The sequence below is a fragment of the Rosa chinensis genome, chromosome 3 (assembly GCF_002994745.2).
Source record: "Rosa chinensis cultivar Old Blush chromosome 3, RchiOBHm-V2, whole genome shotgun sequence".
NCBI lineage: Eukaryota > Viridiplantae > Streptophyta > Magnoliopsida > Rosales > Rosaceae > Rosa > Rosa chinensis.
The window spans coordinates 16,644,064-16,671,074 of NC_037090.1; the positions used below are offsets into that span (position 1 = coordinate 16,644,064).

The 27,011-nt window shown below is 37.4% G+C and overlaps 2 protein-coding genes across 3 annotated transcripts; one reads left to right on the plus strand and one right to left on the minus strand.

Moving 5' to 3' along the window:
• Positions 1-497: 497 nt before the first annotated feature.
• On the plus strand, positions 498-4,281 carry LOC112194192 (alpha carbonic anhydrase 4). Its single transcript, XM_040517221.1, has 7 exons — positions 498-810; positions 921-1,138; positions 1,452-1,558; positions 1,650-1,755; positions 3,352-3,552; positions 3,663-3,716; positions 3,847-4,281. The coding sequence occupies exons 1-7, from the start codon at positions 717-719 to the stop codon at positions 3,919-3,921; spliced, it is 855 nt and encodes a 284-aa protein (XP_040373155.1). The 5' UTR covers positions 498-716; the 3' UTR covers positions 3,922-4,281.
• A 3,993-nt stretch (positions 4,282-8,274) lies between these two features.
• LOC112193810 (E3 ubiquitin-protein ligase RZFP34) lies at positions 8,275-11,351 on the minus strand. 2 transcript variants are annotated; one of them, XM_024334054.2, is made up of 13 exons: positions 11,194-11,351; positions 10,984-11,104; positions 10,799-10,886; positions 10,589-10,648; positions 10,143-10,175; positions 9,972-10,049; positions 9,809-9,852; positions 9,579-9,619; positions 9,407-9,489; positions 9,220-9,311; positions 9,021-9,090; positions 8,892-8,933; positions 8,275-8,804 (listed from the first exon to the last, which is right to left on the minus strand). In XM_024334054.2, exons 2-13 carry the CDS (start codon positions 11,079-11,081, stop codon positions 8,652-8,654), a joined length of 882 nt encoding a protein of 293 aa, XP_024189822.1. In that variant the 5' UTR covers positions 11,082-11,104; positions 11,194-11,351; the 3' UTR covers positions 8,275-8,651. The 2 variants fall into 2 exon arrangements, with proteins under 2 accessions (XP_024189822.1, XP_040373205.1); XM_040517271.1 differs by having other exon boundaries at positions 10,984-11,097; positions 11,194-11,333.
• Between the last annotated feature and the right edge of the window lie 15,660 nt (positions 11,352-27,011).

Consider the following 27,011-nt stretch of genomic DNA (forward strand, 5'->3'; position numbering starts at 1 on the left):
TTGTTCGCCCTCAGGCTCGATTAAAAAAAAACTACCCACTCTCACACTGAGTAGAAATTTATTGTGTATAGAAATAAATCAAACTTTCCACATATTTTTTTAGAACCTAATTTGTTTACAGAAATTTAGCCAATTTGTTTAGGCTATCGGCTAACAGTTTCTAGATTCTAGTTCCTTGTTTTAACTTCCATTATATATCTCTGAAAAGACGGGGATGTCATTGTTTTAGGTTCCCTGGATAGGGTGTTTAAATCAAAACAAAAACTACTCCAAGAAATTTCTCAGCCTATATATAGTTTTCTTGTTAGCAAACAGACAAATGAATGTCAAAACTTGAACAGATCTAGGAATTGATTACTTACGTGCCTGACTGGCCGGTGGTTTTACTACTGTAAGTAATTGGTTTATTGATCTCATTCAGGTAACCAAACTTCTAAAGCTTAATTTCCTAGAAAAAAGTATACTTAGCATCAATAAACCGATGAAATATTGGCATGCCAAGAAAAGTGAATTACAGTTACAAGTCATAGACATTGTTAGAGCATTTAATATATAGCCATTCTATAGGTTGACAACATTGTTCAATAAGATTGTCGGATTAGAGTACCAGTTACATTTACCGTAAATGGTACCCTGACGAAGCTCTGCAAATTTCCTTGGGGGTTATTAGAACAAGAGCAAAAGAGAGAGCTGATCAGCTTGCCATTGTTGAAAAAATGTTTGTATCAAAGGAATCCCTTCTTGGCTTCATTGTTTTTACCTTTTTCCTTCTTTGCTGGAACCCGACACCCATCAGAGCAAACGACGATGGTAATGTCAAATACCATATACTTGCATTCTACGTTCTTCTTATTAATTATTCTTTTCGTGGCTATCATTATCATCATAACGATTTTGGGTTCTACGTGGTGCCATTCCAGGGGAAGTAGACTTTGATTATCGGGAAGACCACCCGAGAGGACCACAACACTGGGGATACCTTAAGAAAGAATGGAGCTTATGCAAGGATGGAAAAAGGCAATCACCAATAGAGATATGGGAAAAGAATGCCACCAAAGACATCACAGATTCAAAGGATCTTATAGTGAGTTATAAGCCTGCAAATGCAACTATCAAAAATGAAGAACATGCTATATCGGTAAGAAACACAAGATTCTATGTAGTTTGTTCATGTTTAGAAGGGAAGTCTTGCTTTGTAATTGTACAGCACCCATTGTAAATATCTAATCAACGCGACCTATATATTTGAACGAACCAATACTTCCTTCTTCTTCTTTTTTTTTCGGGGAATATATAAATGTTAGAAAATGCTGTTTTTCGTTCCAACAAATGTGAAGAGAGGCTTTATAACTTTTTCCTCATTAAATCAACCTCGTGTGTCAAATTCATTTCTATGTAGGAGCTGCGAATGAAATTTCCTTTCTTGATTGTATTAAAATGAGTTGGTGCAGGTTTTATGGGAGGGTGATGCTGGCTCAATTGAAATCAATGGCACAACCTACCTCCTCAAACAATGTCATTGGCACCACCCCTCTGAGCATGTCGTTAATGGCAGAAGGTCTCTCTCTCTCTCTCTCTCTCTCTCACAAATCCAAGGTGTTTCTTGAATTATATATTTATTATGTCTAAACTAGATTTATCTTTATTAGGTTTGATCTGGAATTGCACATGGTTCACAAAACTCAGGACATGAGCAAAATAGCTGTAATCGGATTCCTCTACAACTTTGGTGAACCTAATTCTTTTCTCACAAAGGTAAAATCCTATGAAACATATATATATATATATATATATATATATATATATATAAACACTATTATTAAAAGGAGAGGTTTTGTTAATCAAAATAAAAAAATTGATAGATTTAACCTTGACAGATTAAAAAACTTTGAAAATAAATTAAATCACAAAGATAAATATGACAATCACAAAATGAATTTTCATTACAAAAATTAAAAAGAAATTATCCTACAAGGCTACAACGCTCACTTTTCTCTCCCCCACTATTTTCCATCTGCAATAATTGTTTTATTTCATTTATTTTTTTAATATTCTTAAAAATAAAAAAAGTATTACACATGCAGGAGCATGTATCATGTATGAAGAAGGCTATATATATATATATATATATATATATATATATATATATATATATATATATAAGGGCCCTTCTAGTGAGAGATTCATTTTTTGGTATTTTCTAGAGATAGGGCATTAGACCAATTTTTCTATCATATTTTGGCATCTCAACCGTTCAGTTTTTAGATCCTAATGTGTAGATCAATTCTGCAAATTTTCAACCAAATTTATTATTGTTAAGGCATTCAAAATGGTGATTTCAGATTATAAGTATGAACAGTTCAAGTTTGACAGATTTGGTTGGTCCATTGATTTAATCTAGCTTGATACCTTAACGATCACCGATTTGGTTGAAAATTTGTAAAAGTGATCTACACATTAGGACCTAAAAACTGAAAAATTGAGATGCCGAAATGTGATCGAAAAGTTGGTCTAATGCCCTATCTCTAGAAAATACATAAAAAATAAAAAAAAGATCCCTTAGTGGAAGGGTGCCTCATCATTTAGTCCTTCGGCCCTAAGCCCGCCCGGCCCGTAGGGCCGAAGCCCTACCTGGCCCTTGCATTAGGGCGGGCCGGCCCTACCATTTCTCAAATAGGGTAGGGTAAGGGTCATGCAAATGAAGCCCAGCCCGTTTGAACCTGTTAGGGCCAAGCCCGGCCCGGCCCTTTTCTTTAGTCTATGACATACATCTTTTTTGTAATTGATTTCCTAAGCTTTATTTTCTTTAATTTTTGTTTCCTTTGTTAAACAACAATTAATTTTGGGAGATTTAGAGAGATAGTTAATTGAAATTTGAATATAACCATCTTAACTAATATTTATTAATGTTATAACTTATAAGTTAATTCTAATATATATATATATATATATATATATATATATATATATGATCAACAAAAAACAATGAGAATTGTATTACCTATATAACCATTGAGCCACATTTTGAAATAAAAATAATATATTTCTTTTTGTTAAACAAATTAAGGCCTTTTTAGGCCCATTTCGGCCCTATTCGGAAGGCCGGCCTGACCCGGTCCTAGTGGCTCGAGCATTTCGGGTGGGTAAGGGTTAACATATTTAAGCCCCGACCCGACCCTACTCGGCCCTAAATTTTGTTGATTTTGACTAGGTCCGGCCTGACCCTAAGCCCCAAAATTTAGGATATGACCGGCCCATGATGACCTCACTCTGGGTGTGTGACTGTGTGTATAAACCTACAATAAAAAAGACAGGAGGATAATGGTGTTGTTATATTCAAATTAATTTCAGGTGACAGGACACATCACTTCTTTGACTGATGTACAAAAGGGGATACCCTTGGGAGTGCTTGATCCAAGGAAGGTGAAAAAGGGTCAACTCCATTACAAGATTGCGAAGCCAGAAAAGGCTGGCTCTAAATTTTACAGATACATGGGCTCTCTCACAACCCCTCCTTGTGCTGAAGAGGTTATTTGGCACATAAACAAAAAGGTACAACCTCTCTTCATCAGACCTAAACATTTTTCTTTAACGCTCGGTAATTAATGCATATTGTTCGTAGCATAAAATGAGAAGCAAAGCTAATTACAAACTTCCCTCAGGTACAAACTGCTTCGATAGAACAAGTGAAGCTACTTCAAGATGCAGTTTTTGATGTAAGTTATTGCCTATCTTTGCTTAGTGATTTCCTTGATAAAACTAACTATACAACCACTGTATACATATCAAATTATCAATATATAAGTTCGAACGCATGTAAACTTCTTCTGATAAACTTGGGTGCAGTTTGCGGCGAACAACGCAAGACCATTACAACCTCTCAACGGCCGAGGAATCAAGCTCTATGGGGACTATCATTGACCTAGGGACGAGCTCAATGATTAGATAAAATTCTCATTAGTTTCATTATGTACGTGTACCAACCACAATAAGTACTTACCCATTTAAATTAACTCATTTCATTCGAGCCAGGAAACTCTTAGGCTCTGTTTGGTTTGTGGAAAGGAAATGAATCATTTTCCTTTTCATTGGGAAAGTGGATCCTAAATGGGTTGGGGGAAATCATTTTCCACCTCTTTTTCCTTTCCACTGGAAAGCATTTTCCCTTCCATTGTCACTCCCAAACACAAGAAAGGAATGACATTCATTTCCCAATGCCCAAAATCTGTGAAACAAACAAAGTCTTAATGTACGTACTTCAAAGACTGTTGTTTAAGTTTAGTTTATATCAGAAGGTCTATATGTCTTCAATTTTTACTCCGTAGAATATAGGATCTTTTTCAATCAATCCACTACCAACTGCAAACCAAGTATGAACTTAATTGAATTTATAATTCAATACACGTACGGGATATAAGTACAAGGCTTAACCGCTAGTATATATGGAACTGGATCACAATACAAATGCCATTGCGTGCAACCTTCATAGGACCTACATACTTATAACCAAACAGAAAGAACTAGAAAATGTATTTGCTCCTTATTTAGAATCAAAATTTAAAAGCTCAGAACGGTTGAATTGAAACAGACGGTGCAAAATATTGGATACCCACTCTGAAACTAGCATCAAGGGCACGTTAACACAAGACACTACACAAGTCTACAAGTTATAGCAATGTGGGAAATCAAGTGACCAAATGACAGGGACTAAATGCAACCGACCATTTATTAGGGCCGAAAACATATATCAATAGTATCTATCTACTTCCATCAATTATGTATATACATTGGCACTTGATAAACCGCTGTCACCTGCCAAAGTACAATACACGTATTTTCATGACAAAGGAGAACTGTCTAGAATAGTATATGTATACAACTTACGAAACACTATGCATACCACTTGCAAGGCTCCATTGTAGTTTCCTGCTACTCCAGTTGATACTTGATAGCACATCCAGAGACCAGAGTCATAGCTCTCGATACAATCCCCGAAAAAACAGTTGACCATTGATTAAAAATGGTAAACACAGAAGAGAAACAAGTTACTGTTAGGAACTTAGGAGAGTTCTCTATTTCTTTTTTCTTTCTTTTTTTGGTAATGGAGAGTTCTCTATTTCTGAGGCATTAAATTGTATGTACATATTCAAAAACGTTTCCCTATACAATGTTACATTGTCATACTATCAACAACAGATTTGAGGAACCCTTTGGGTTCATGCATCTGCGGTGCAGTGGATTAGTCTGGCTCTCGCCGCAATGACGGTGCAGGTGCTGGGATACCACTACATGGGTGTGTGAGTTACTAACCTAATTTCCCAATTAAAAAAAAATAATTGAAAAATTAAAAGAAATAAAAATAAAAAATTCACAATATCATGTAATTTAAATTTATTTCCTTTCTTGACCTAAATGGGTAAACTGAACAGAACAAATAGTCAATGGACTGCATTTAACAAAGAAACTTTTTTTTTTTTAGGGCAACGGAAGACTGATCCATTGATGGTAAATCATACGACCTCACTCGGTCAAGCATGAAGGGTACAAACACCCCTCATATTACAATGCATGCTCTTGAAGAGTACTAAATCCGAAGAAATCCAAAAAAACTAAAGACCAAACTGACTGCACAAGCAATCAGACTAAACCCAAAGGGAATACAAAAACTAAAAACCGAAAGAAACTAACAACTAAATTTATTCTGACATAACCCTAAATCTCCGCATCTGCCTTGATTAGCTTGGGGCCTAAGACCATCTTGGTGTACCCCTCCACCAGTCAAAACAGTGAAACAGCCTGGATCTAGGATCATGTTGAGTACAGCCCACAACAAGCATACCAAGAGACCCGGCCCAACTTCAGCCCAAAACAGAGAGAGGAGGAAAAGTGGGCTTAAGCCCAAACGCCCAGCCCAACTCCCACTGCCCTCACTCTGAGATTGGACCAGAGAGCACCGGAAACCTAGAGGGCTCGTCGGAGCCGCTGCTACCCCTACACATCCGACTTCTGCCCTTCCAACATCTCCGGCGGTCGGCCACGCCCTTCAGCCATTAGAGGAATTCGGCGGAACCTAGTGTGGGTGCTCACCAAACCTCGCAGGCAATCAAGTCCTCCAAGCCTCGCCCCGACTTCACTCCCTAATCCGCTGCACAGATCCGATCACCACCACCAGTCGAGGGTTGCTGCCACTGCACGCACACCCATACAGAACTCGACGTTGATACCACCTCCATAAGACAAAGCTCGACCTCTGAGCCGCGACCTTGGCCTCAACACCCAAATCGACGGGAGAAGTCTTACCCGCCTGCGCTACAGAACCGAGAAGGCGACGCCGAGTGTCAAAAGCAAGCAGACGAAGCCGCCGCCCTACTTCACGAAACTAGGGTTTCGGAATGCAGCTCCGCGAAAAGTGGATCGCTACTTATCCATAAAATGTCATTTAACAAAGAAACATTGATTGGATTGCATCCATTATTATTGAACTACAAAATTGTACCTTATTAAAATTCCTCAAAATTGTATCTAAAATGTGGTCTTTACCTATCCCTCCAAAGATTAAAGTGTTTGTTTGGCAGCTCATTAAAGGCAGATAAAGAAGCAGAGACATTATTACTCAAACTTAGCTATTGATCATTTGATTGTTCTTATCCCTTCTATATATAATAATGCTTTAGAATCTTTATATCACTTTTTTCTTACTGCCAGTTTACAAAACTGGTTTGGCACTACTCTGAGTTCGACATCAACCCTCCTGACTGAATGATTCCGTTTTAAATTGGTTAGATTAGAACATCTTTAGCAGACTATCTATTCTGACTCCTTAGCTATTTTGGAGAGCATGTTTAGCTCACCAGACTTCTAAATGGCTCTCTATTATAACTTTTAGCTATCTCGCTCCTAAATATAGAGAGCGAGATGAGACTCTCTATAATTTAATACATTCATTTTGAGTAATTTTATATAATTTATAAATACATTTAAACTATTTAATCTTTACTTAAAAAATAATATAAATTCAAAACTAGCTAAAATAGATAGCACTGATACAAACGTATTTCTAAAATGGCTAGCCAAAATAACTTTTTAGCTACTCTGGCTAAAATTTGACTCAAAAATGATTAGCATTGCTAAAGAAGTTCTTATCTAGTTACTAACTAATTCTCAGCATCGTATTTGTTTCTCAAACTTTCTGTTTATTTGTTATAATATTTGGTATGCTGGAAACCAGTTGATCTTCAAGAACATCAGGAAAGATCCATTCCAAATTGTCTACTCAGCTGCAAATATGATTTCATCTTATGACCCTTACTCAACGAAACACACTAAAAGGATGCCCTCTCCTACTAATATTATTCGATGGAATCCTCATCACCTCAGGATTTTCTTAAATTGAATTTTGATTGATATTTTTATCATGACAATCGAGGAGCTGCTGGAATTGTTGTAAGAGATGATCATGTTCTTCCTGTATTAGCTTCTGCCAAAAAGATTGGTCACTCAAATGTCCTTCTTACATAAGCTGTAGTCCTCAGAGCAGGCTTCCATGCTGCCCTTTCATGGTCACTCCAAAATTCAGATACAGGGAGATTCAAAAATCCTGATTAAGTGCGTAAATAATGCCATAGCCGTCCCCTGGCGTATCAATTTCAAGCTATTGAATTCAAGCATGTTCGGAGAGAGGCGAACGTTGTTGCATATGCACATACCAACCGAGGACATTCTGTTAATATTTAGCTGGAACAGAGCTCTACCTGTTGCACATGCCTTTAATTTTAATTATCATGAAATAGGTTAGGGGATTATTTTTGTAATGTTCATTTACTAATTGAAAAAAAAAAAAATACAGGTTTGGACAGAATATGCATAACCATTTCACTCCTTCATCTCTTCTCATCGTTGTTGTACTTATCAAGTCGATTTAGGCTATCAGTGCAGAAAAGATGGATTTTGAATATTAAAGGGGGAGAAGGGACCAGGACAATGGGGAGATCTTATAAGGTTGACTGCAGCACACGAAAGCAAGAAAAATAGTTCGAAGCGTGCTACCAAAGTGATCTCAGGTTCAAAGGACCTTCCAGAAAGTTACTATAAGCCTGCCGATGCAACTTTCAATCAGCAGACTGAAAACCCTATACCCATTAGCAACCGCAAAAATTCTGGTATACACCAAAGTGCATAAGTGACACCAATTTCATTTCAAGATTTCAAATGGGAGAAAAGTTGGAGGAACACAAAAGGTTAACGTCTCTATCCCAAAGGTTTAACGTCTTCAGCTTTGGCCCCTTTCAAATCTCAATCTTTTCAATCTCTAGTATCAGTTGCAAACCTATATTCATATTTGGATCAAAAATGGATTATAATGATGGCACATGTGATATAATGGAACATACTCCATTTATGATAAAGCGTCATACGATTTATTCTCACACTACAAAAAGCAACCCTTGTCCCTTTCCACTGGCATCTAGAAATTTGCTCAAATACGAGCAAATATCTAACCAGTGAACCTACAGAGAAACTAGCAGGCAATGAATAAGGGACAAGCACTAACTAAGACTCCAACCTGACCCAGAACTAAAAGCTGCCTTTTGTGATTGTGACCAACCCGACTTAGAACCTAAAACAGTGTAAGGTAATGACCTGCACGTCATTCATCTCACCATCTCTGAAACCCTTGATGAGCATGATGCTGGCCCTCTTTGTGTCTGCCTCGTATTGTAGGATTTGCATTTGAGGCATTTGAGTGCCACAATGTGAAAATTTACCTCTGACGTTTGTCCACAATCATTGCAGAGGATCCAGACCTACACATTTACAAATACAGTGAGAGATATGTTGATAATCACCCTAGTTGCAGTAGTGGTAGAAAGTAATCATACAAATACACTTACCAACTTATTCTGATACATCGGAGGCATTGGAGTCGCATCAATCTGAAATAGGTATGAAAGAGATTAGTAAGCTACAACAGATAGGCAAAAATTAAGATTCATATTGTAAGGAATCATCAGGTCACTTACCTCGTGGTCCAGTTTTTCCCACACACGTGACATATCACAGTACGATTTTGAGCAAACTGGGCAAGAATACCTGCACGGCAATATACAATTTGATGAATTAAAACAGAAGCTTCTTTATATAACTCGCTAACAATTCATATTGGACTCTAAAGTTTCATCCATATATCCATAGATATATGTGGAACAAAAATTGGCTTACTGAAAATGCCGCTCCATCTCTTTCACACATTCCAAATGTATAGTGTGCCCACATGGTAAGACAGTAATGTCTGCTGTCGTATCAAAAAGAAACTGTGCAAATAACTTATATGAGTCGGTACACTAGAGAGCATAAAATACCAAATTAATACTAAGAAATAAGTTGCCTAATATCTTCCACAAATTACCTCAAAGCACACAGGGCAATTGTGATGCATTGCTTTTTCCACACAATTGTGTGAATCCTTCAGCACTGTTGAGTAACAGCACCCTAAAGCACATACAGAGATGTTCCAATTTAGAAAAGCACATCGTTACAAATGATTTGGAAGTAATAAAAGCGCAAGGTTAATATCTTACCACATCTGTCACAGTGGAAAAAGTTCTCCGCACCCCCGGTTCTGCAACACCAAGTAAAACACAAACACGTGCAATTGCTTAAATGTAAGACAACAAAACGACAACGATTCGTAATCCCTACTCACGACAATGAAACGTAATCAACATACGAACAACGAACAAACAATATTCAAAGCCAAAGACAAAAATTAATGATAGGGAACAACAAAAATTGCCGCAAAGAGTCTAACCTGCAGATGCCGCATTGATCACAATGATACTGCTTTTTCGAAACCTAACATAACAAAGTAGATTTCTAATGACGCAAGTGTATTGAAGACAATGCACTATATCTACGAGAATGTGAACTTAAGCAGATCTCCTTTTTCATCAAATAAAAGCTGAGAGACTTACGTCATCATCAAAAAACTTGCATTTGGGGCAAAAGTAGTTTCCCATGCAAACCCCACATTGGCTACAGTGCTGTTGAACCTGAAGGAAAATAATAAATTCAGCTAGAAGTCATCAACCAGAACCTTGAATAATTACAATCACAGTTGTCAGAATAATTTAAAGACGGCTTACATCTTGTTCTGTGTTGCACAATGAACAGATGACCTAAAAGACACAAGCAAATAAAAATAAAACTGAATTAGTATACCTTTACCACATGCACAGTTAACTTCAATTGAAAACGAAAAGGACGGGTTCCAAGTTGGCAAAATATCTCCCAAGTATTCAAAAGAGATATAAAAGAAAGATGCTGAACCTTATCCACAAAGTTTAGATCTTTGCCATACAAACCCCTTAACGCTACACATCATTAGCAGACTTAAAAGAAAAGTCAGCATTGATAAGTATGCAGGGTATACCCTGCAGACTCCAGGTCAATTTAATGAACTTTTTATTCCCAATCTTTTTCAGTCACATTTTCCTTAAATTTTCGTTTTCTTTGCCGTAAAATGACAGCTGTAAACAGAAAATATTCTTCCAAAACAAAAATTAAACAGATTATAAGCAAAGCAACCGACCCTTTTCAGATCATGGCGAGGAATATCATGGCGATCAACTGGTTCAACTTCCAAAGCATTCTACTCCAAAAACAAAGAAACCAAAAAACCCAAATTACAACAAGCTGAATCATAACTATCATGCATTAAAGTTTCTGTAATCGCAAGTAACATAAAACCCCAAAAGCAAACGAGCAGGATTTAAAATTAAAAACACAAAACAAAACTGACCTTGGCTTCGTTATGGCAATGCCTGCAGTCGAAAATCTCATCACAACAAGGTGCTCTGATCTTGCATCCCCGTCTGTAATGCATGCACCTTCAAAACAAAAAGATTACAATAAAAAAAAATCAGCTCATACAACCATGAAACAAAAAATCACGGACGGAACAAATATATAGCTAGAAATTAATACCCAAATTCCCCAGGTCCCTTCTCCCTGACAGACTGTTCATCCACACAAGAATGTTCCTTCCCAACAGTCACTTGGGTCTCCAAAAATCCGCCCTCCATTTCCTCCAAAACCCACCTATTACCTATATATACGTATCAATCACGAAGCTTTGATAATCGAAGCTCATATGCAAAACGGCGACAGAAGAAGAATGAGGAAGAAGAAGCTTACCAGAAAGAGAAAGAGAGAGAGAGAGAGAGTGGAAAGCCCTCAGAAGCTGATATATTAAATAAATTCGATGGTTTCCTTCTTCCCCTTTTTTTATATGAAACTGTTGGCGAGGCGCCACGCCAGCTTTGGCCGGTCGACATTAGTGTAATCTAATCCCCTCATGATTAACTCTAATAATTGCACTACTCCAGGTGAAGAGGATGCGTCTAAATCCAGAACCAAACGACGTCGTTTCTGGGTCCGGGTGGTTTTTGGTAGGAATTGGATTTTGTGCAGTGTGCGGGTCCCGATAGTTTGGCGGGAAAGCCGGAGGGATTTTACGACTATAGCTGGGTTAGTTTTGTTAATGAGGCGGGATTTGGAGGGTAATAAGGGGATTTTAGGAGGGGTAATGATGCGGATAAGGGTTGCTGACTGGATGGGGTTAAATGAGGCGGGGCCCCGGAAACGACATGCTGATTGTCGTTTTGTGGGGTATGTGTTAAGTTGTAACGCTTTTTGGGGGGAGAGGTCGTTTTCGTGACGGGTCGGGCTAACTTTGAGTTAATGGACCACGTGGTCAATGACGTGAGGGTTATCCAAATGTACAGTAGCTGTTATGCCTACGTGGCACTATGGCATGCATGCAGAGTGACAGCTGGAAAGTCATCTGGTCAACTCTGCCGATCAGAATAGTTAATAGTCTCTAAAGGGCTGAAACTGTTTGGAGAATTCAAAGCCCGTTATGTAATAGGGCCTGAATTAGCTATGACCTAGTTGAACAGAGACATTGACGGAAGAAAAGAAATGGAAATGGGCCAAGAAAAAAAAACAACGGACCAAGATTGTTGTGTGTTCAAGGTATGTACATCAATAATCTCTTTATTTTTCTTTTCTAGAATTGAATTATAATTTAGTGGTCAAATAAAGGTACAGTGTTTAGGGTTTAATAAATTAGGGTTCTTGAAGAACTTAAAACTTAATTTGATGGATAACGTATATATGTTGAGATTGAAAACTAGAAGTTCTTTTATTAGCTTGCAAGTATGATTGCGTGGTGTGGCGCCGTCTCTGTGCTTCTTCATTCGTTAAAGGATTTTAGGGATTTTCTTTCTTTCTTATTTCGTTATCAGGTTAATTATGGTTAGCTATAATTTGATTTTGTGAGAATTTGAATACTTTTAGTTTGATCTTCTAATTTATGCAATACCACTCCTCTGTTTACATTGTCACATACTTGCATCTCATTCTACATAAAATCATATGCAGTCATTTCTGAAAGATTCAAATAGGACGTGCAACTATTTGAACATATATTGTGATCTTCCTCTTCTTTGGGGATCTTGATTTAATAGTTATAGAGGTTCATATTCTTAGCCTCTATATACAGGCTCTTTGTCAATTCTAGTTTGTTGTTCTTTACTTACTATTGTTATGTCTTTATTTTGTTCCACAATAAAGCACGCATGTATGAATTGTTAAAGGAAATTCTGTTATTAAGGTTCAAATGCTCAAATGCATGTTCTAGAAAATAAAATGTATACTTGTATCTACAATGCTTTGTTGGTTTTTGCTCTTTTCTATTAAACATTGTGTTGAAGATTTATCAAATTATAGACATGATGATTGACCCATTGTTTTATACAACTAGAGGATAGTTTCTCCTCACGACCTGTTTGTAAATTCGATTGTACGTCGTCTCTTGTATATATTGAAGTACTAGTTTCAATGAATCAGACTTTCAATTGCTTTGGCACAAGAGCACAATGAACGTACTTTTTTTTTTCCTATAGCTACCCATCTTGGTTCTTATTACATGCTTGACCCCCTAAATGTATACAAACACACTTAAGGTGGGACAAGTAAGATTACTGAGTTGGTCATGAATCGTAGAGATGACATTACTAGTTGTTCCTATACATTGTTCAATTATCGTGAAAAAAAATAATGTCATCGCCGATTCCCATCTCGATAATTCATCAAAAATTGGGACTCTTTCTTCATCATGTTTTACTGCATTTTTGATTGTTGATTTTGAATCATCAGTGAGGTGCATGTCCACAGGGAAAGCATTCTAGTAAAACCTGTTACTAAGAGATATCTCCATTTGGGACTAGTGGTGGTTGGTAGTATAGTTGTTACCTGTTAGCAAGCATTGATATGTGTTGCACCTTGTTTAGTTGTTCAGATAAACCATCTATGTTCCATTCATAGAGTTTATATGAGGAGACAGAGAATTAGTTTTGAAGATTTCTTTCTTCAAATTGTATGTTCGGAGGCCATTATACCAATCTCTAGTTGTATATAGGATTCCTTTGTTGCTTATTCTTTTCAATCCAAGATTTTAAATGTTTGTTATATTTTACTGATATTGCAGTTTCAAAACTTAATTATTTTCTGAATCAATTTGAAGATTTGTTACCTTAATGATTGAACTTCCTTTTTTCTTTTTTTTTTTTAGAAAAGTCAACTTTTATTCAATCAAACCAACGATTACATATATCGGGATTGACCCGTTGTAGTTTCAGTATCTCCCAACAACCTGGGAATACATCCTCTACTCAAATCTCTCCTATCCGCATCAGTTAAAGGCCTCTCACTAGAAGTGATGGACATGAGCCAAGAAGGCACATCTTCTAACCATAATTCCCGCCCACTCCCTCGGGCTACAAACTTTGCAATTGCATCAGAGGACTCCACCTTTCATTTTTTTAACTTTCTAGCATATGTTCAATTCTTTCAATTATATTGGTATTTTCAATTTTTTTGTCCTTTATTTATTTCAGAAAAGTTGACTAAAGGTTTTTCTTTGATGATTTGGGATTGACTTGAAAGTGTGACGATTTTAGTTTCTATTGCTTCTAATTTTCTTCTACAGTAATTAAATTTTGGTTTGCGTAATTATTTTGTTCAATTACTTTTTAAATTTCTAAAATTTTCAGTGGGGGGTTTGAAAAAGGTGAGGCAATTAATTGGTTATCTAAATGCGTGATCAAAATTGTTTCAATCGGAGTAGAAATGACAGTGTGCTATCACATTTTTTTTTTCATTTTCCTTTTGTTAAAGTTTTTAACTCATTGTTCTGATAATATTTTCAACAAAATAAAAAAGAAACATGTTGATTTGGTTGTGTAGCATAATTTTTTTTCATTTTTCAAAGATGCCTTTCCTTTGACTAGGGTTATAAGTTTGTCGATAATTTTATCTTTGGGAACATTATCATTTGACTCTATATATATTTTTAAATGTTTTCAATTTATTTTTAATATTTTGTTAATTGTATTTGACTCAGGGTGAATAGGAGTGACAATCTCAAAATCAGTAGATGTGGGAGAAGTTTGTTCTTCATAAGGTATTTGATTACTTTTATTTGTATCTTCGTAGTATGGGTAACTAACTTGTGAAGCCGTTTTTACTGTCTTCAATTTGAGTCTTTTTAATAACTCACCTTCTAATTCCTTTATTTTAATGTTTTAAATTTCTTTATCTAGGTCAGAATCTCTTCTTGACGGATTGCCTCCATATGCAGAATATGCAATAGAATGTGAATGTCTTGAAGATTGAGCAAATTCTTGAATAGGAATGCAGGTGTGCTGTGGCCTGCTAAGAGTGGAATGAACTAAGGATTTTTTTTTTTTTTAAAAGGAACGGATTGTTTGGTCGTTCTTCACTAAAATTGATCTTTTCAATGCCATCAACATACTACTAGATACAATCAAGATTTGGAAGATTGTGTTGGATATTGGTTGGTTGAGTTTCATTTGATGAAGACCATTTAGAAGGTAAAACAGTACAATATTTGACCATTTGATAGTATGTGGGACACAGATATTAGCATTTTCTTGACTACTTTGAATTAATAAAGCTTGATCTTTTGGATTTTTTTATATGACTTGGAGTTTGATATTTGTTCCGGTGACTATATAATGAACCCTATAAATTAAGGCTAAGGATACCGGTTAGGTTCCTTTTAAGACATGATAACCCAAAGTTTTAACATGATAAGATATTAGAACTAGAACTAACTGGATGGGATCTACAAAGTCTACTCATCTAAACAAGGCTTTGGAAGTTAAACAAAAGTGTTTTAGAAGAGTCTGTGTTGAAATCTAAACTTAGTGCCTACCTTTGAAACTTAAAGCTTCTTCAATCACCGCTTAAGCCGCATCCGCTCATGCCTCACCTGGGACTTAATGTTTGGACCTAGACCTATTGTTTGGTTTAGAAGAGGGAGCAAGAAATAAAGTTGAACTGAAAGGGTTAGAGGAAGACATAGGATAATCTGGACACAAATTAACCAATTACGTACCAACAACTTGGGCGAAAGAGTAAGGAAAAAACTAGTCTTAGCTCAAAAGCTGGGTATTTGAGTAGAGACATAAATGTTATAAATAAGGAAAAAATACAGTTTTAGTCATCAACTTTCACTTGATCGATACTTTGGTCACTCATGTTTATAAAATTTCACTTTAGTCACTCAATTTTAACTCCGACTATCACTTTAGTCTGCCAGTGAATTTTTCCAATAAAAAAGGTCACATGATGCCTCACATACTATTTCATCCCTCACCTTTTACCCGCCATTTTCCTCTAACTCTTCACAATTCCCTCCAAAATCTATGGCTTCCCTCTAATTTTCCTCCCTTCTCCTTTTCCTTTGACCTGCCATTGCATCTATCTTATTAAATTCTTTAAACACATCCAACATTTTCTCTTTTGCTAGGACCTTCTCGTAGTTATTGTCATGTCTGGGCTATTGGTTAATAGTCCCATATCATTACCAAACTTACAGAACAGATTCTTACATATCATTACCTCTGTTTTGCAGTTCTCCAATTACAGCACAAGATCAAAAGCAAGCAAGGAGATCAATATTTCAATTATAATTTTCAGATTTAAGAGAAATTTGAAGGTCTCATTTCAATTCTTTCCTTAAATGTTTAATGTCATTTATTTGAATCACAAAGCAGAAAGAAATGTACTACTTTTGTAAGAGCATGATCGTTAAAAATAGCCTCATCTCCTTCATTGTTCAGAGCAAGATCCATGATCATTGAAAACAAGAAAAAATATAATCTATTCCTTACATTCATGCAATTGCAATTGTGTAGTAATAATGGAAGAGGTAGTCTCTGTAAAATTATTTTGACTCTTTAGGTTGTTTGGAGGTCGAAGATTACAGTTTGGTCTCTAACTTCCCTGGATGGTATATGGTCCAAAGAAGGCCAACTTAAACTTGAAAGAAGCAAGGTTGCATCTTGCTTGAGTACTTAAGTACTGAGAGATTCGTCAATAGTTCACCACCATTAACTCATACCACGTTCAGAGATTCGCAATCTAACCTCTCCGTTTCTAAGATTTTAAAGCCGTAGCTTTTGTCTTTGTCTTTTCAAAAGCGTGAGATATTTTTTAAAATGTTGAAGAGACGTGTGTGAGACTTTTGGTTTGAATATAGATTGAAATTTTCTAAATTTAAAGGATGAAAATAACCCTTAAAAAATAGCATGTGATGCGTCATGTGACATTTTTTATGGAAAAAATTTACCGGATGACTAACGTAATAGTTGGAGTTAAAGTTGAGTTACTAAAGTGAAATTTTGTAAACATAGGTGACCAACGTGTCGATTAAGTGAAAGTTGACGGACTAAAACTATATTTTTTTTCCTATAAATAAAGCAGAAAATAGTAAAGAAATAACAGGTCTTAGCTCAAAGGCCCCAACTGGACGGTAATCCACTATCAAGAATTTAACTCAACGTACACTCATGGCTCTAATTCCATAGATGATAGATATAAGCTTATTTTATACAATTACACATGTAATCGTTCGACAGCAGCAAGAAGGAGCGTGAGGATATTTAATAATTCTCCATCCTCATCTCTTTACCAACTTCATCGATCGTGTTCTAATAATTCTACCAATTCTTTTTTGGTCAATAATTCTGGCAATTGGGTGCATGGGACACACGACGACACTGACGAATCATATGCAGTTGGTCGGCTTGTATTTTTTGGGTTTGAGCAGAATGTACGCACTTCTATCAGAAGCATTTTTTCTTTTAAGCGCATAGGTGAATTGTGTTAAAGCACTTGATGAAAGTGTTCCTCAGGAAGATATATGGACACGAGCTTTTTCTAAAAGTAGAAAAGAGTACAATGTAACGTGCAATGAGCAAATGATAAACGTATGCAGACACTACCCAACTGGACTGGAGTGGGAATAACACACAGACTCGACCAATCACATCCTCGCTTTGCTTGCATGGGTTAAAAACGTCGAGGTTCATCGACCCGGTCCTCCGATTATGGTCCGCCATTAAAAAGAGACCACAATTTACTGATGATCGTTCACGTTAATAATTTACTGATCGATAACATCCTTGCTTTGCTTGCGTGAAAAATTTTGATTACCATTAATGATTTTGATAACAAATGTGCAAACACCAAATTCATATAAAAATAGTTTTGAACTATATGATCACTGCTGTATAAAGTTACAGTAAGGCGATGGAGACATGGACGGTGAGCAATGGACCCCAAATCTTCTTTCAAATCGAAAATATTCGGCGTTGGAAGGTAGCAAAAATATTAAATGCTGTCAGCTTCAAACCACGTCCTGCAGTTCTACAAGTGATAAGGAACTGTCGTCAACAGATTGCCACTTATAAACTATGACTTCGGTCCTTTATAATTGTTTATAGGGAAAAATTCACCAACGGTGTCTGGACAATTTGGTGACTTTCACAATAATACCTAAACTCTGAATGTTATCAATGTGATACCTAAACTATACTTTTCGTATTATCGTCGTACCTCTGGCGAACTTCGGTCACATCTCCGTCAACTGTGAGCACGTGAGCCCAAAAATGAGGGCAAAAAAGACATTTTGCCCTCAGTTTGTTTTAGGGAAAAATTAACCAACAGTGTCTGGACACTTAGAGGACTTTCATAATGATACATGAACTTACAAAGTTATCAATGTGATACCTAGACTTATTTTTTTGTATCAACGTCGTACATACGACCAATTTTCATCACGGAGCAGTTAAATTTTGCACGTGAGTAACTTAATAAAGACAAAAAGGAACGATGTACCCTCAAAAGTCTTTTTTTCTTTCTTTATTCTTCTTCTTTCTTTCTTTCTTCTTCTTCTTTTTTGGTTTCTTCTTCCCCTGATTTGAATCATCAAGATTCAAATCATCTTGCTTGTCGGATTCCCACCGCCGATTTCCGATCAAACACAGCCACTGCGTCTCAATCCACCTTCATGCACTGCAGATGTTTTTGGTTCCCCCCCCCCCCCCCCCACTTCAAATCCTACAGCAAATTGAAATTGTGCACTGAGGCTTCGCCGCTCACTCCGAGTTCATCCCCGCCGCTGCCGCCGATGACTTAGCCACCACCACTATCATTCTCTCCTTCGACCCCCTTTTATACACCATTGATCAGGAACTCAGACCCCGCCAGCCCTCCACTCTCAAATCACAGCTCCAATCCCACCCCGCCATCCTCTCCGTTGTTCCCGACATGCAACACCATCCTCACCTGCAACTTTATCGGTCTAGCTGACAACTTCGGCCTCTAGCCCAGCTTCGATAAGAGGCAATTGTAGGCAGACAAATATTAACAACTTCCGCCTCCACACCATCCTCACCTGCAGAAAATTAGAGTTGTTCTGATTCACCAACTCTGCCACTCCGTTGCTACCCACCATTGCGCCTCGCCGATTAGCAGACAAAGAACTCGGGGCCTCCACCATCGAGAAATGGAGGCTCGCGTTTTGCGTGTCCTGCACTGCAGATATCGGCACTGTCGGAGAAGATGTTGTCTGAACAGAAATTGAGTTCGGGTTCCACGGCGGCAGCTCGTCGAGCTCATCGATTGAGGCCTTGGCTTTCTTGATGAGCCAATCGACGGCCTTGCTTGGCCGGTAGTATCCAAGCCGGTTTTGCGCATCGTAGAATTGGTGTGGGCGGCGAGCCGGACGCGATGGTCCCTGGGGACTTTGGCGGTGCAGACCTTGCTGTGGCGGTCCTTCCGGCCGGTGGCCCTTAAAATGTGGCCTCGAGCCTCCACGATTTCGCTGGCGGTAGAGGAAGAAGTAGACCTTATCCCCAAACCCAATCGAGAAGTAGCAGAGGATGACGTCATTGCGCGATGGTGGAGGTTGTTGTGGCTCTCCCCCATTTTTCTTCCTGCATATTCGATGGTGGGTTATCTGAAAGCGGTGGTGTTGGCAAGGAGAGAATGAGAGAATAAAGAAACCGAAAAAGAAGAAGAAGAAGAATAAAGAAAGAAAGAAAGAAAAGAAAAGGAAAAAAAAAAACTTTTGAGGGTAAATCGGTCTTTTTTTCTTCATTAAGTGACTCACGTGCATCGTACGTGCAAAATTTAATGACTCCGTGACGGAAATTGATCGTAGGTACGACGTTGATATGAAAAAATGAGTCTAGGTATCACATTGATAACTTTGTAAGTTCAGGTATCATTCTGAATGTCCCCTAAGTGTCCAGACACCGTTGGTGAATTTTTTCTGAGGGTAAATTGGTCTTTTTGTCTTCATTAAGTAACTCACGTGCATTGCACGTGCAAAATTTAACGGCTCCGTGACTGAAATTGGTCGTAGGTACGACGTTGATATGAAAAAATGAGTCCAGGTATCACATTGATAACATTCAGAGTTCAGGTATCATTGTGAAAGTCACCAAAGTGTCCAGACACTGTTGGTGAATTTTTTCCCTTGTTTATAACTAATGAATTAATGGGCTAGCTTGGGTATCATATATATAACAGCGGAAAACCAGCGAGCAAAGTTTTGGTCGATAATGGCTCAATGGTAAGTACTCTACCGAATGAATACTCCCTTCATTTAAGGTTTTAATAAGACATAGTGATGATAAAACTAAAAATTATATAGTTCTCATCGTATTAAACTTTTAAAGTCGAAACAGTTAAGTTAAATTAGTAACTATTTACAACCAAAAATTCTATAATTCTTGTCAATATTAAACTTTTAAAGTCAAAATAGTTAAATTAGTAACTATTTACGATGTGTCATGCATAATAAATTAATGAGAAAAATTCAGTTACATTCCCTAAATTATGTTGTCAAGGACAATTTGATACCCGAACTCTTAAAAGTATCAATATGATACCCAAAGACATATTTTAACATCAACGTGATACTTCTGTAAAAAATTTGTGATGGTTCCGTTAAAAAAGTGACGTGGCAAGCACATGAACACCAAAAACAAAGAAAAATACCAATTTACCATTTTTCTTTTGTTAATTCATCATTTTTTCTTCTTCTTCTTTTTCTTTTTCCTTCTTCTTCATCTTCTTTGATGATCTGGGAACTAGGTCTGGGACCGGTTTTGAAAATGTAAAAATTTGCCCGAACCGGAAAGGGAACATCGGTTCAGTTGTTGCATTTGACATGGGTGGAACCGACTGGAACCGGAACGGAGAACCTTCGGTTCGGTTTTCCGGTTGTAACGGTTCCTTGGTGAAGTTGGAAAAAATCCCAGAAACAAGCAATATTCCAATTCCAGACTTAAGTTTCAGACTTTTGGCTTCTACATTCCTGCTTCTAGTTCACTATAACTTGGGAAAAAAATGTCATAATGATACACACTATGCAATTATGCACATATGCACTGTGGAGTTATAAACTCAAATACTTAATAACTTACAATGAAAATCTAAATTCCAATAAAGAACTAAAAACGTATGCAGGCACTAATGCAAACTCACTAAGTGCAGATATGCACTAATGCATTATACAAATTCAAACTCACTACTCACCAAATCAAATCAGTAGCAACAACTCAACAAGTACCGCAAGTCTAACAAATTACAAATAAACAAACGAAACAAAGTCACCAAATGCTCCAAGTCAAATAAGTCCTTATTTCACTAATTCAGTCTATCCCATCTTCAAGTCTTCAAATTTTCCAGCTCTGCAGTTCTGCTCTTCAAATCTGCAACTCTTCATCAGTTCATCAGCCAACGACTTCACAAGTCCTAGACCCTACATCAATTCATGACTTTGTTAGTGCATACTTATTACTCACAAAGACAAGTCATACATACCAGCTTTAGCAATTGCAAAATTAAATAAGCTTACTGGCAAAGAAATGAGCACTAAAAGGGAGTCTATAAACTTGGACAGAGCAAATTACAAATTTAGATAAACTGAACATTATCAACGAAAACATTACCAACTGAAGCTTACTGGCAGAAAATTAAAAATTGGATAGAGCAGAATACCAAATGAATCCTGGCATTTCCAACAGGAAAGATAAAATCAATAGATTACCAACACAAATGCAAATTTCCAACAATCAGAAATGCAAAGATGATTTGGAGCAGCTCGACCACAATTCAGACATACACTTCCATAATTCAATCAAACATGCAAAAGTACAGAAATACCAACTTTACAATGCATACCAGATTCCTTCGACATTCAACAATGAAATACCAGATTGAATTGAATTTGCATACCAACAAAATCTGAAATAAGTAACTCAAAGAACATACCTGAGATCTTTTTTTTTTTTGCTGATCTTGATGCATCAGTAGCTGTCGATGTTTTCACACTCTTTGATGCCTTTGAAGCAGCTTCTTGTGCCTTCTTCTTCTTCTTTTCTTCTTCTTCTTTTTCTTGTTCTGAAAATTGAAAACAAAGATAAATGGAGCATTAGATCCATTCAGCCAACATACTTTTCTGTAAAATAAAGAAAAGAATCCGAAAGCAAACTTTTTTCAACATCTTCAAGCCAGGTCGTTTCCTCGGGAGTAGGCACATAAGCCAAGCTAGTAATGCTATCACTTTTCAGCCAATTTTGGAGGCAAATGAGTGCTTCAACTGATTTGGGAGTCAAAGAACTCCGATGTGGGTCAATAACTCTCTTCCCTGTGCTGAAACTAGACTCATTAGCCACTGTACTAACTTGAACTACTAGAACATCTTTAGCTACAGCTGCCAGGTTAGGGTATTTTGATCAATTCAACCTCCACCAAGCCAAAAAATTTGAATTCAAGTTTCTCACCTTTTGGTGGCTTTTCTATAGGATCCAAAAGATATCGGTCAACATCATTTCCCAACACAACAGCATCACCATCTTCAAGCACTTTAGCCCAGTCTGCTAACATGTCTGCTACCTTTCCAGAAACCTTTTTGTGACTGTAACGACTACTGCTGACCCCAGAAACAACAGATGATGCACTTTTGCTTTTTTGTGAGGTTGAACAGCCATTGGAGGTAGCATACAAGTCTATTAGAGCGATGACAAGTTCTTTAACTTCATTAGATATCCTCTTCACTCCTCGGCTTCAAAACACAACATCATTGTGCATATTCTTTCGACATTAAGCAGTTTGTACCTTGGATCCAGCACTAATGCAACCAAAAAGAGTTGGTTAATGTCATCGATGGATGCAAAGTATTTTGTATACTTTGGCCTTCATCTTTTGTGACATTGCAATCAAAACCCTTTCAGCCTCACTTCCATCGGGCCTATAAGGTTGGCAAAACAGTTCTTCGATTTGACAATGGATGCCAACTATGTCTTGGAATGCCTTTGGTGAAGTTGGGTGGTTTGTAGCACTCAATCTCAAGGTTGTTTCATAGAAAACCCTACAAAACTTCACAAATACTGCTGCCTTGTTCCAATTAGATTCTGTTGGAGGCCCTACCCTCTTCGTAGACGCTTTGGACTTTGTTTGCACCTCTACATAATCACCCTCTTCACCTAGCTCATCATCATCAACCTCATCTTCATCAAAGTAACTCTTATACTTAGAGTCATCATCGTCGGCCAGCAAAACAAATGCTTCTTTGAGCTCCAATGCAATGTCCAACATAATATAGGTGGAATTCCACCTTGTTGGCACATCCAAGACACATATTTTTTTGCAACCGACATCTTCACTTTCAACACAGGCCTTGAAACTATCTAATCTAGCAGATGAACTCCTTACATATCAAACTGCATTCCTAATTGAAGCCACAGACTTATCAAGCAAATGAAGACCAGACCTCACAATTATGTAAACTATGTGAGCTAAACATTTGACATGTAAAAACTTCCCCCCAAAAATCTGTCCTTTCTCCGAATTGTTCAATTTTTTCCTAACGTAGTCCATGGCCACCTTGTTTGCCGAAGCATTATCGACAAAAATAGTGAGAACCCTTTCTATGTTCCAGTTTCTCAAACAAGACTCAAGTATTTTTCCTATTGTAATTCCTTGGTGATTTGGAATTACACAAAAATTAAGGATCCTTTTATGCATTTTCCACCCATTATCTATGAAATAGGCAGTTAAGACCATGTAATTTATGTTCTGCACCGACGTCCAAGTATCGGTGGTCAAACATACACAATGGCCTGCTAATTCCCTCTTCAACTCTTCCTTGTTAGAAGCATACATCCTCAAGAAATTCTTCACTATCACTTTCCTACATGGATTTTTCCACTTCAGAACAGCTACACTACAAAAGTATTTGAATTCTGGTCTTTCTACAGCACTAAAAGGGAGCTCATCCATCACTACCATTAGAGTTGCAGCTTCAGTGCATGCTTCCTTACTCCAATGCCTAACTATTGCAGTAGGATCATCCACACCATCACTTCCCAAAACACTCTGCCTTTTTGCTAAATCAGCCCTCCCCGGATACCCCATACATACCTGCTCTATGTGTTTCATCAATGAGCTAGTACCATTACTAGTTGAATTAGCTGCAAGATGAGTAGGACAATACTTACATTGTGCTCAAGTGGTGTGACCAACAACCTCCTCCTTTCCATTGATAACCTCGATCAGAGGGTGGTCTTCCTTTGTGAAATGATTCCACACCCAGCTTCGTTCCCTTGAAGTTACACATTTCTTCTCAGCCCTTTTTCTCTTTGCATCTTTCTTCTGACTCTTGGTGTTGGAACGTTGTGAGGCTATAGCTTGAATTTCTTCAGCAGGAGCTGCAGGACTGCTTTGGACAATCTCATTTCTAGCAGCAGAGCTTGATTGACTTGAATTCGAACTCATCGATTCAATGAATCATGTTAAGTATTCAACTGTTGATGATTGGGAACTGAAATAGGGATGAACAAGAATTGAATCGAAGAATAGGATAGGTCCGATAGGAATTGGGTATTTTTTTTATCTGAATCAAAAACAAGGAAATGAGGAATTGGGAATTGTTTTTGTCTAGAATCGTGGATCTGTGAATCTGTGAAGTGTGAACTGAATCTGTGAATGATTGAATGTTTGAATGATTGAATCAACGTGTGGGAGAAGAGGAGAAAAGGGAAGCGGCTAAAATTTGAAAGCAGAAAACTCAGAAAATGGTCGAAGCCACAGACTTTAGGTCAGGGTCCTAATATACTCATCGACATGTACCGGTTCTTAACAGTTAAAAAAAGCAAGAATCAGAACTGAACCGAAAGAGAATAAACTATTCGGTTTTTAACAAAATATGGTATTTTGTATCAAGGAATTGGACCGTACCAGCGTTTTCAGTTTGACTAGGCTCGGTTCTCGGGTCTAAAGTCCCAGGCCTACTGGAAACTTTCCCAGAAAAATTGACATCATCATCATCAGGAGGCCTACTTTACTGCTACCCTAGCTCCTCCTATCCCCATGAAGAGGTGGTCTCCTATCCCCATGAAGAGGTGGTCTTGGGGAGCTAAATGGGCTGCCTAGATTCGAAATTCTGACTGTCCTCAAACCCATTGGTCTCGTCACTGGCGCTGTAGATAGTCACGACTCTCTCATCGGCACCCGGCACTGTTTCGCCGATTCTAATCTTGGACTTGGTGTCGACCCTAAGTTGCTTCACAATCTCTCCTCCTCTTCTGATTATGCTCATGATTTTCTTCACCGGGCAGAAGTACTAGTAAACTATGTCCTCGACGTCGATGATGAACTACTGTCTTTCCTGCCGGGGTTTCTTCTCTTGTCGTCGGCGCCTCCTCCGCCGTTGTCGGAGTAATCGGACTGAGAATGGGAGCGATTTCCGTAACTATTCCTCTAACTTGCCATGGATTATCTAATTCCCCCCAATCAACGACGAAGTCAGTTCAAAAACCCTAAGTTTGGAAATTTGGGGAAATTTGAAATTAAGAATTATCTGGAAGTAGAAGAAGATTTGGGTTGGATACCTTTTTTAATGGACAGAGCTGCGATTGTACGTGGATTGGGAATTGGAGATTACGGTCTCTCTCTGCGATTTAAATTTAGATTTGTAGGGTTTTGACCTCTTACGCCCATAGTTGATTTTGGTTTCCGATTTAAGAATAAAATTTTGGGGCTTATTCAGTTTAATTTTGAGAGAGAGAGAGAGTTGTAATTTTGGGGGTTCTTCAGTTTTTGTTGTCAGGTCTAAGTTGAAGATGAAAAGCATATCTCTCTCTTTTTTTTTTTTTAATATATATATATATATATATATTTATATATAACAAAATTGGTGTAAAAGTATGACTTTGCCCTTAAAATCTAGTCACATGTACGACACGTGATCATTTTTAACGGAGCTGTCACAAATTTTGGACGGAAGTATCACGTTAATGTCAAAATATGTGTTTGGGTATCACGTTGATATTTTTGAGAATTCAGGTATTAAATTAGCTGTAGCAACATAATTTAAGGAGGATAGCTGAATTTTTCTCTAAATTAATCCAATGACTTGAGAATACTAACAAACTCCTGGCTCTAGATCGATCAGAAGTCCGGAGCACTATGGAAGGCTCCAGAATAAATAGTGGTTAAAAACGAAAAGGCGTGCTGTTGAGTGAAAGATTTCAGCTTTAGGACTCGAAAACGAAAGCAGCTGCAGTATATGCCAAAAAAGGCGAGGTGACGACAAGGTTCATTGGGGCCGGTACTCCATATAATGATGCAAGTTTACTCCATATCGGTCCAGAACTTTCACGTGCTTATCTGCTTCAAGAAACTTCATGATTTGGTGATCAATTTATTAGGAATCTCTATGTGAAAGGTAAAAGTAGGGTAATGTCATATGCACTACTCGATCAGTCGTGAATTTCCATCACATTCATTTTCATGTGAACTGGTCGATCACGTACGCAAACAATTGCAAACTCTTTTCCTTCCCAGACCGCATGTTTGCATATGCGTGATTGAACATGCAACTCATGTTAGAGTTTCTTAAATTGACCTCCATGAATTTCGTAGTCATGGGTCGACATTTTATCCATGCTCTTAGTTAGTTTGAAAGCTTTATGTGCTATATCTATTTTAGAGGTTCGACCTACACGAATGCACCAAAATATAAATGGCATGGTCCTGGTATGTTAGTTAATGAACAATTTGCCCCTGAGCACGATCTTAATTCAGTTCTTCGACCTAGATTGCAATAAGACTATAAGATTACTAGATCACCAAATCACGTGGTTATAAGATTATTTTTTTCACTAATTCTTAAGAAAATCAAATTAATAATATTTTCTATCATATTCTAGAGTGAATATCCTGGCTCCTATTTTCCACAAGCTCCTATTTTCCACAAGATCAATTAAGCACTAGAGATATCCGGAACATGCCAACCACAGAATTTAAAAATTAATGTACAAATATAGAAACAAATCAAGAACTATTCTTGTCGGTAACAATGGTTCAATTAGTCTCTTGTGCTAGCATAATTTAAAAGATAGGTTTTTTACCTACACAAAAAACAAGTGAATTCTATAGTACAGCTGACTATTCAAATCAAGACCCCCAGCTAGTTCTAGCTTTTTCCATAACTAGGGTACAATTAATCAACAGTACACTACACTAATTATTGAAAAGTAAAAGTTGAAGATCCAAGAGCATTTCAA

Excerpts from the sequence above, each read along its gene's own strand:
- LOC112193810 (XM_040517271.1), bottom strand. The coding sequence starts at position 11,333 with ATGTCGACCGGCCAAAGCTGGCGTGGCGCCTCGCCAACAGTTTCATAT. Across the intron at positions 10,649-10,798 it reads ATTGCCATAACGAAGCCAAG|AATGCTTTGGAAGTTGAACC; the intron begins GTCAGTTTTGTT and ends TTTTTGGAGTAG. Across the intron at positions 9,091-9,219 it reads GAGATGGAGCGGCATTTTCA|GTATTCTTGCCCAGTTTGCT; the intron begins GTAAGCCAATTT and ends ATTGCCGTGCAG.
- LOC112194192 (XM_040517221.1), top strand. The coding sequence starts at position 717 with ATGTTTGTATCAAAGGAATCCCTTCTTGGCTTCATTGTTTTTACCTTT. Across the intron at positions 3,553-3,662 it reads TTTGGCACATAAACAAAAAG|GTACAAACTGCTTCGATAGA; the intron begins GTACAACCTCTC and ends AACTTCCCTCAG. Across the intron at positions 3,717-3,846 it reads TTCAAGATGCAGTTTTTGAT|TTTGCGGCGAACAACGCAAG; the intron begins GTAAGTTATTGC and ends ACTTGGGTGCAG.